The sequence below is a fragment of the Cucumis melo genome, chromosome 8 (genome assembly GCF_025177605.1).
Source record: "Cucumis melo cultivar AY chromosome 8, USDA_Cmelo_AY_1.0, whole genome shotgun sequence".
Lineage (NCBI taxonomy): Eukaryota > Viridiplantae > Streptophyta > Magnoliopsida > Cucurbitales > Cucurbitaceae > Cucumis > Cucumis melo.
In genome coordinates, this window is record NC_066864.1 from 4,062,892 (window position 1) to 4,072,700 (window position 9,809).

Below are 9,809 nucleotides of genomic sequence, written 5' to 3' on the forward strand. Positions count from 1 at the left end.
GCAAATTCTTTTAAACACAAGTGTTATATTTATCATTTCTCGAAAGTCCTCGTACCATTTGCTAGAAAGTTTATTTTTGTAGTTAATTCGAACTTTTTCTAATTCAAATACTAAGAGTACTTTCTGAACTTATTCTAGAGTGCAAATAAAGAAATGGATTTCCCTCTCTTCTCCCTATCTCTCTCTCATAAATTTCATATTATTTATGGGCCAAATAAAAGTTACGCGAGGGACAAATATGAGAAATAGGAATAAGCATAGTTAGCAGTTAAGATATTTCCCTTTTTTTTCTGTTATTTATTCAAGAATTTATAACGATATTAAATATGCAGAAACATTTGAATTGAAATACTCATAATTATATTCACATCTTAGTTTTTTAGAGAAAAAAAACTTAATTATTAATCTAAATAAATTTTATAATTTTTGTGAATTTTTAGATTACATATGTTCTGTTGGTTCAAAACAACTATATATATATATATATATATATATATATATATATATATATATATATAACATTGCCGCAATTGTTGAACTAACAAAATGCCAATCAAATGATCCGAAGTAACGTGAGAACCGAAAAGACCTAAAAATCAAAAGTTTGTGGTTAAAACGTGCAGAAATAAATTACACTAATTCTCTACCATTTGGCAACAACTACCTTCGAATCAAATGATCAATGAGATTTGAATTCTCATTCTCAAATATTGAACTGAAAAAAACAAAAACAAAATCAAATGATTTAATTTATTTTCGCATATCAATCCAAACTTAGAGAGGCAGAGGAATTATTTTTGAATTTACAGCTTCATACCTTGGAAAAATAACTTCAAATTGCTATTTACAAGAACCCCAGGATTGTCATGGATAAAAATAAATTATGTTACAGCCGGGTTCTATAAAATGCAAACCATATGAAAATGGCTAAATGGCAAAGAAAGAACCAAAGCTTAGAACGACTTTATAAACTGAATTTTGACTCCATAGACCTTCCTCATCACTGAGTTTCATCCCCATCCCCTGCAGTTGAAACAAGGCTTTAGTTATTCAGATTTCCTGCAGATGCAGTTCCAGTAGAAAATCGATAAATAAACGAAAACCAATCGACATTCGACGTAACACGCTTGAGTTTTCCCCCTTTCGTTAAAGTGGTGGTTTCATTTCGGAAGCTAGTTTTTCAGAATTGTGAGAATGAGAAGCACTTTGATAACCGTCTACCTGCAATCAGAAGAGTAAAAGAAACCAAGTTTGAAGTGGCAAATCAGTAAGATTCCTTTTGATAATCATTTGGAGCTAAATAGTGAACTCACATTAAAAGTAATTACTTACCGAAGTAATTTCGGACGTCCAACCGGGAATGTTCTCAGAAACAAGGTTTATATAGCTTTCCATAGCCATCTCAGGGGTCATGTTCCCCAGCTGCTTCCAGGCATTCCTTAAAAAGATTGCATCCAATTTAGAAAAGCTAATAGTAGCCTAATATGTCTAGTTGAACAAATAGAAACCATTTATTAAATCAGTACTCATCAATTTGTTCCTAAATCAATTAAGATTAGATCAAATCCTGATTTAGTTATGTCATTAGTCGTTAAAAGCAATGCATATCTAACGAGGACAGTACTCAATTCATGAAACTTGACCCTTGCATTTTCATCTAAATCTCTCAATCATCATTCTTTTCATGAACTTTCAGGTTTTGAAACAAAGAACTCAACAACAATGAAGTCAATGATATAATTCATCCAAATGCCTGAGCATAAATAATAACTTAGTAATCATATTTGGAGCCCATTTATTTTTCCTTATAATCAACTGTATGCAAACAAAAATTGTTTGTAATTATAGCAAAAAATGACAAAATCTTCAAACTTGACAATTATTTTGAAAGATTTGTATTCTACCTATTAGCTACTTCTCCATAAATATCAGACAAGAGAATCATAGAGCAGTGTGCATTATAATATATACATAACATCCCACTTAGTCTTGAATTTCCAGAACCTTGACATTCTGGTTAGCAGTTTTTTGAGATTCAAATCTTCTTTTTTCGAATTCCAAGAATACAGCAGCAATTGAGTTCAGGAAGATCATGACAGCAGAAGACATTGAATCGAAGAAAAATGAAAACGAGAGACAAAAGAGGAGTTGATTTTTACCATTTGGCTCGAGCATACATCTTCAAAGCCATTGGCGGCGGTTCTCTGCAAGGCCCCTCCATAGCAATCTTGTAAAGCCCGCTCAGCCGCATCTTCAATTCACCGCCAAATTTGGGATCCTCGATATCACGAATTTTCACAATCTCTACTGCAACTTCAAATAGCTTTTCCATTTCAGTTCTTTCAACTCCCTCCCAATCGTCATCCTCGACGGCAATCTCCTCCACCGATCCTCCCTCGCTTACTCCACCGGATTCCTTGCTCCGATCACTTTCAAACGCCTCAACTTCATTGCCCTCGCGTACGTCTTCTCCCTCATCCCGATTGATTCCAGTTTCCTCACGCCTCACCCTTACAGAACTTTCATCGATTACCTTCTCTGCACCTTCTCCTCGGCAATCACCACCAGTATTATCTAAGCCACTCTCTACTCTTTCTTCAACACTCCTCACATATTCAATCACCTTATCATCACATTCCTTCTCAGTTTCATCTCTCGATTCAAGTACTCCGGTGAAATTCCCCTGTTTCGGTTCACATTCTACAATCTCACCTTCACCGACAAAATCTTCAACGACAACGCTAGGTTTACCACTCTCCAGATTACGAATTCGCGATCCAAATCCGAAGTCAAAACCAAATGGAGCCAATTCTTCATCAGTAGACCCCCTGGATGAAAGAAACTTACTAACAATAAATGAAATAAGAAGAGGAAGACTAATAGTTAGCGCAAGTTCAAGAAAAAATTCCATAACTCAACAGAAAGAGATAGAAGAAGAACGGCGGAAGAAGCAGCGGCGGTGGCAGAGGATATTAGATAGAGAGAAAAGAGAAAGAAACGGGGATCAAGATAAGAGTTGGAGAAAAGAAAAGGGAATTTTGGAAGAACAGAGCAAAGTATATTCGAGTCGGCATCAGCATCGAGGGCAGGAATTATGTGTCGGGCCCATGATGTTAGTAATCATCTGAAAAGCAAGGTGTTGGAATGGAACCCTTACACCAACTGGGAACGATGATCACGATCAGATTAAGGCGCTGTGTGTTTGATGATGCGGCGTTTTGCCTTTTGTAATCATTGTCAAAAACGACGAAATCAAGATCATGTTACACAATATACCAAAACAATATAAATAGACTCCTCCCTATTTCTTTTTTCGAATTTCTTTTCAAATTTGGTCAAAATTTTAAAATTCTTTAGATTACATATCTGATAATGAATTTGTTTCCTTTTTCTTCATTTTTCTGTTTTAAGAATCTAGCTATCAAAATTTTTTGGTTAAATTATAATAGGAGAGATTCAGAGAAATCTGTTTTTATTCATTGGGTTAGTTGGATAAATGGAAAAAAAAAACCCTAAAATAATTGTATATATAATAAGGATAAAATAATTGTATATATATAGCACAAAAGTTAATATAAGAATAAAATAATAATGTGCTGCCACCGTTTTGGGTTCTTCTTTTCGAATTTCTCAAATTAATAATTATTATTGATACTATCTATCACATATGGTAGCTATTAGTGATAGAGACTATTATCGATAGTTGTTATCACAGATAGATGTTAGCATTGATAACGACTATTAGCGTAAGCTAGCTTCTACCAATGATAGTTACTAAAGGGGCAAACTAACTTTTGATTTTAGAATTGTGTTATTGGTCAATATCACTAGGATCTTCTATCAATGGTTGATGCTAACATTAGAAGGGGTATCGCTCATACTAACTGCGAACGGATATATGGATGCTTGTTTTTAGAACAAATGGATAAAGGAAAGAGATAAGATTAGCATAATATCAATAGTAGCTTTTAATCACCGATAACATACTATTCATGATAGTTTCTATTACTTATCGTATAAATGGAAAACTTTATTTACCATAATGATAGATGAAATTTATTATTTTACGATTTCAGATTATTGAAAAGACTCTTAAAAATAGTACAAAAGTGCGTCTAGACCAAAGGTTGCAATCGAAAATATGGATGAGTTTGTTGTTGAGAAAAACGAACAAAACCAAAAAAAAAAATTAGGGAACTCAAAAAGTCAAAAAAGACAAAAAAAAAAAAAGTCTCAAGCAAAGCTACAAAGCATTATTCAAGATGGAATGATGACATTCTAAACTTGTATCTTACAATATTACAAATATAAATATAATAATTAGAAGTTTGTTTCACATTTAATAGGTTTTTGTTTGACAATAGATCTTCCTTCGTATATTTTAGCACATTCATCGACCAAGAGGTTAGAAATTAGAACAACTCTTCCCTTCATATGTATATATATAATTTAATAATTGAATATTCATGATGAATTTTAATACCATTACCTAAGTTGAGGGTGAAACATGAATGTATGATGGTGTGTAAATCTACAAAAACCAAAATCAAAAGCTAACTCCAAACCTATAACTAATTTTCAAAAATAATATATTTTTATGTAACTGAGTCCATAAAATGTAATATTAAAATGCTTTGTTTTTATTTTTTGGGCTTTGGGAAGGAGAAGAAGCAGCGCAGACTCAACAACAACAATAATAGTATTATTCAACTATAAATTTTAAAGCGGATCACGTTCATTGGCCGCACAAATCAACTAGAAAAAACGACGGCCAACCTATCAACGCCAAATTCAATGCATTCACCCGAACACACCCTATAAAACCAACTTTTTTTCACGTCTCTCTCTCTTCTAAACACAAACCAAATGCCCCTAAGAAAATTATAAAATGAAATTTACGTGTCACCGACAAGCATCAATCTTCGGTAAAGGGTCAATTCTAATGCAGAATTACTTCTTATTTTTATTAAAATGAGATATTTCGTAAATACTAAATAGAAAGTATGTCATTATTAATATAATATGCAAACCGTTTTATCATTTGCAATAAATTCTTTTATTTTTTCTAGTCTACGATATATAAAAATGAGCTTAAAGTTGATATCACATATTTTTGTAGAATTAAGTTATGTCATGTTAGTCAAAAGTAGAAATTATGATCCTTGTATTAAAGTCTTTTTCCATTAATTAGAAGAAATATGGTCTTTAATGTCGGGTGGAAAAAATGAAAAATAAGCTTTAATGTCGGTTTTCAAAAGGCGGATGTTTAATGTCGGTTTAAAACCGACATTAAAGCTTTATCTTTAATGTCGGTTTAAAACCGACATTAAACATCATGTTTTTTAGAACCGACATTAAAGGTCTTTTTATTTTATTTTTTATTTTTTTAATTTTGTAAAAAGTTGAATTTTTCTCTCTCTTACTTTACTCTTTTCTCCTTTCTTCTCTACCAAACCCTACACTTTACTCTTTTCTCCTTTCTTCTCTACCAAACCCTACGAAGGTTTTCTCTCAACATTTCTTCCCTTTCTTGCTTTCTCAATCTCATCACTTTCTCCCCTCTCTTCTCTGATCAGTCGCCAACGCGTGTGAACTCGTCGCCGTGCTATCATCGGAGGCAGCTTCTTCCGTTGTCGCATCGCGCTCGTGCCTCATTTAGAAGGAAAAAAGGGGATGCATGTGAATACGTCTTCTTTTCGTCAAAGCAAATACCCAACAATTCCTCTTTTAACCGCTCGCCATGCTTAGCTTGCTTCCTGCATTTGGCAGCTCAAATCCATGGAAGAAACTAAGGTCTCTTCTTCCTTTTTCACTCATTCTTCCTTTCATTTACGTCCTCGATTTTGTTTCTGTTCCATTACTCTTTCTATCTAATGCTTCTTCTCCCGTTTTCTTCACGCAATCTCTTCATTTCATCAAACACCCCGTTTTCAATTTCAACTAAACTACGAGGGAATTGTTTGTTGTTTGAGTTTCTCCCGGCGATTTGAGTATGGGTTGTTTCTTCAATTTACATCGCAAAACCAAGATTAAGAGAGGGGGAGATTCGGTGAAGGAACTTAGTCGAAGTAATAAATCGGATCGTAAACCTACCAATCGAGGGGGTTGATCGGTTTCATTTTCCCCATATAATTTGATGCAGGATACTCTGTACCTACATTATGGAAGACAGTATTTGAAGGATTGTTACATCGAAGGAAGTGTGGACTTCATATTTGGCAACAGCACTGCTTTGTTGGAGCATTGTCATGTCCACTGCAAGTCGAAAGGCTTTATTACTGCACAGAGCAGAAAATCTTCTCAAGAGACGACAGGTTACGTGTTCTTGAGGTGCGTTAGTGGTAACTATGTTCCTCTTGTTCAAAATATCTGATGTCTCATAGATTGTTGAAAGTTGAGGTGCGTTTGGCTCTGCATCATCGACCATCTCTTTTTGGATAAAAACTATCTGGTTAACTTCTTTTATCCTTTCGGTGTTTTAGAACCTAAGGACGAGAGTGATTTTGTTCGCCCTCTTTTAAAATTTAATGTTACTATTAGGAATATAAATTGACTTTGGGATTATGGTTCAAAGTTTTGAACTCTGTAATCATCGTCTAAGTAGGATATTAAAATCCCATAAGTTCTTTTAACAATCAAATATTCTGATTTTATATCCATTTTCATGTTCGAAGCTTAGGATGACTACTTTTTTTTTTCTTTTTCAAATTTTGTATCTTTAGTAGGTTATTATAAAATAATAAAATATAAAGTGACAACGAGATTATGATCCAAAATCTATGCTGCGCGGCTAGGTAGGAAAAGAATTAGGATATTAAAATATGTTTTCTAACAATCAAATATTGTAAAGTTAAATGGTTCTCGTGTGATATTAGTTGGAGGTGTACTTAACTAGTTAATATACTCATATTATGTGTGTGTGTGTGTGTGTGTATATAAAGAAAACTCTTTAGAAATACTGGATCTTCTAGTCTCTAATTTATGGGTCTTTGCTTTAATGAATCAGACTTTTGGATAAGTTTTGAAGCACTAACCATTAAATTTACAGCAAAAATCAAGATATGCTTTTGTATGAGTTCTTGCAATCTGCTATATTGATTAGAGTTTCAAAGAAGGTCGATACTTCATCACAAGTGTTCTTTTAGAACGTTCACTATTACATTCTGAAATGCTTTCTTGTGATAGCTTAAAATTTTGTCCGACTCTGCTACGTCTTCATCATATCCTTTTCTTTGGAAATGTCTTACGACTATTTTCCGAATAATGTAGGTGTGTGATCACAGGCAGTGGCGAGACTTCTTACGTTCATCTCGGGCGACCATGGGGACCATTTGCAAGGGTGGTATTTGCTTACACACACATGGATGTATGTATCAAACCAACAGTTGTTTTGTCAGCCATTTTTACCTTGATATTTAGACTTGTCAAGGATTAAAGGCTTTTATGTAAACATGAAAAAACAAAAATTAATTCATCAACAAGAGAAAAGAATAAAAATAGGGAAACAATAAGAAGGCCAAACCCTCTCATTGAAAGAAGTTTACTTCATCTAGAGACGGAGCTTGAAGAATAGATTTGTTTATTTCCAATGTCTTTCAAACATCAATGAAAATCCCATCATTTTTTTTAAGCCATAAATTCTTGATGATGTTAACAGACAAATAAGATCAAAATTCTAGTTTTTTTCTCTCGAAGCTTTATTCTGTGACTAATTGGAGCAAGGTCCATTGGTTCTAGAAGAAGCATAGCATTGGAAGTTAAAAGTAATGTAGATAAGCATTTCCAACTGTTCCGAAAAAAGTACCGTTGAAATTATCTGATCTTCAGCACTGTGATTTCGGGTAATGGACTGAGAGAAAGGTTGTGGAGTGTGCGTAGGTATCTATTTTGTGAGGGTGCACTGTTAGTTCATTTTTAATCTAGAATAGTCTAGGCTTGGAACCTAATGCTAGCTCTTGTTCTATTATTTCCTATTCATGTGATACTATACACATCTATCATGTTTAATTGCAGATGCCTTCAGAACCATTTTGAGAGAGGAAGGTTTTGCTGCTCTTTATAAAGGGATTGTTCCTGGCCTTATGCTTGTAAGCTGTTAGATTTTAGTTTAATTTTCTTTTAACTGTTTGCTGTGTGGATCTTATTGCATTAGTTTAATTGGTCTTGTTAGGCATCTCATCTCCCATTTTTTGTACTTTGGCCCTGTTAATAATATCTTCTGTTACCTGTAAAAATTTATCTGTATTTGTGTGTCAGTGTGAGAAACACATATATTAGTTAGTTTTAAAATTTCATGTCTTCCATTCATTATACTGCAATTTTGTTTAATCAAACATGGGCATTACTCTAAAGTTTAACCGAGATTCGCCATTATCCCAAACTGAACTACTGTTCATTTGTCCTTTTCTCTCTTTGAGGATTCATTATGGAGTGGGAAAGAGTTCGTACGTTTGTCATAAAAAGACATTCTGTTTACACTATTTCATGGGAACAATTCATAGATGTGTTTTGTTGCTACAGCAGGTTTCTCATGGTGCCATTCAATTTACAGTCTATGAAGAACTCCGTAAAGTTATTGCCAACTCAAGGTCTAAAGGGACCAGAGTCGATGCTCAAAGTTCCGGGGAATTACTGGTACAAATTTTTGGCTTGAGTTTACTCCATTAGATCCTTGGAATGTGAAATGGAAACTCTTAGTCTCTTATTGTGAACTGTCTCTCACACAGAATTCCGGTGATTATGCTGTTCTTGGAGGAACTTCTAAAATTGCTGCCATGCTTTTGACATACCCATTTCAAGTAAATTGAAATTTGCTTTGATGCTGTGAACTGTGGTGTGGTTTTTATAGTCATTTTTCTTAGCTGATTCTTGAGTGACTTGGTTTCAGGTTATTCGAGCTCGGTTGCTACAGTTCAGGAAGAGGAATGTCAAGCCCTTGCTGCATTTGGTGCCTGTTTCCAATATTAATAATTGTTTGAAGAAGCATTTTCGAGACCTTTAAAATGTCGTGATCTTTGAATTTATATAATTCTGTTTGGTTGCAGTTAATTTTACAAGCGTGTTTTCATTGTTGGTGGAATCAGACTTGAATAATATGGGATTTATGTGCTTTAAGATATGAATGGGATTTATTGTTGCTTTAAGATATGAATGGGATTTATGTGCAAGTGCTAATAGCATTTTCATTGTTGGTGGAATCAGACTTGAATAATATGGTTTCCTACGTAATGTGACTTGTAGTTTCAAGTTTGTAGTTAATTTCACTTGTTGGATTCAATGTTGGTTTATAAAAAATGGACAATAATACAACAATTAAATAAATATAAATTTCTAAAAATGGACAAAAACAAGCCTTTGATGTCGGTTTTAAACTGACATTATTGGCCTCTTTAATGTCGGTTTTAAACCGACATTAAAGGGCTTCAATAACACTATCAAAGATGTCGGTTGAAAACCGACATTAAAGGCCTTTAATGTCGTTTTTAAACCGACATTAAAGAGGCCTTTAATGTCGTTTTTAAACCGACATTAAAGCCCAACCGACATTAAAGGCCTTTAATAACGCTCGCAAAGATGTCGGTTGCCAAGTGACATTAAAGGCCTTTAATGTCGGTTTTAAACCGACATTAAAGGCCAAAATTCTTGTAGTATAATCACTCCATTTATTTTCGTGAAAATAAATGACCAACCAAATATAAGATGATTTGTATTATTGTTTGGGCCACTAACATAACATATTAGAAAACTTCTTGACGTGAACAATTGTTTTAAGTTGAAATCAAAATTTTAAAATATGCTGCCTAGTACGA

General features: G+C 33.8%; 2 protein-coding genes across 4 annotated transcripts; one reads left to right on the top strand and one right to left on the bottom strand.

The window, feature by feature from the left end:
* Positions 1-716: 716 nt before the first annotated feature.
* LOC103484831 (acyl-CoA-binding domain-containing protein 3) lies at positions 717-3,327 on the bottom strand. 2 transcript variants are annotated; one of them, XM_008442134.3, is made up of 4 exons: positions 2,160-3,327; positions 1,333-1,438; positions 1,124-1,221; positions 717-1,023 (listed from the first exon to the last, which is right to left on the bottom strand). In XM_008442134.3, exons 1-3 carry the CDS (start codon positions 2,909-2,911, stop codon positions 1,147-1,149), a joined length of 933 nt encoding a protein of 310 aa, XP_008440356.1. In that variant the 5' UTR covers positions 2,912-3,327; the 3' UTR covers positions 717-1,023; positions 1,124-1,146. The 2 variants fall into 2 exon arrangements, with proteins under 2 accessions (XP_008440356.1, XP_008440355.1); XM_008442133.3 differs by having other exon boundaries at positions 717-1,221.
* A 2,123-nt stretch (positions 3,328-5,450) lies between these two features.
* Positions 5,451-9,147, top strand: LOC103504213 (mitochondrial nicotinamide adenine dinucleotide transporter 2-like). 2 transcript variants are annotated; one of them, XM_051088777.1, is made up of 7 exons: positions 5,451-5,793; positions 6,143-6,330; positions 7,284-7,366; positions 8,014-8,087; positions 8,521-8,634; positions 8,727-8,798; positions 8,888-9,147. In XM_051088777.1, exons 1-7 carry the CDS (start codon positions 5,779-5,781, stop codon positions 8,999-9,001), a joined length of 660 nt encoding a protein of 219 aa, XP_050944734.1. In that variant the 5' UTR covers positions 5,451-5,778; the 3' UTR covers positions 9,002-9,147. The 2 variants fall into 2 exon arrangements, with proteins under 2 accessions (XP_050944734.1, XP_050944735.1); XM_051088778.1 differs by having other exon boundaries at positions 5,452-5,793; positions 8,524-8,634.
* The last annotated feature ends 662 nt before the right edge of the window (positions 9,148-9,809 follow it).

Excerpts from the sequence above, each read along its gene's own strand:
- LOC103484831 (XM_008442134.3), bottom strand. The coding sequence starts at position 2,911 with ATGGAATTTTTTCTTGAACTTGCGCTAACTATTAGTCTTCCTCTTCTT. Across the intron at positions 1,439-2,159 it reads ATGTATGCTCGAGCCAAATG|GAATGCCTGGAAGCAGCTGG; the intron begins GTAAAAATCAAC and ends AATCTTTTTAAG. Across the intron at positions 1,222-1,332 it reads GGACGTCCGAAATTACTTCG|GTAGACGGTTATCAAAGTGC; the intron begins GTAAGTAATTAC and ends TTCTGATTGCAG.
- LOC103504213 (XM_051088777.1), top strand. Across the intron at positions 6,331-7,283 it reads ACAGGTTACGTGTTCTTGAG|GCAGTGGCGAGACTTCTTAC; the intron begins GTGCGTTAGTGG and ends GTGTGATCACAG. Across the intron at positions 8,635-8,726 it reads AAAGTTCCGGGGAATTACTG|AATTCCGGTGATTATGCTGT; the intron begins GTACAAATTTTT and ends TCTCTCACACAG.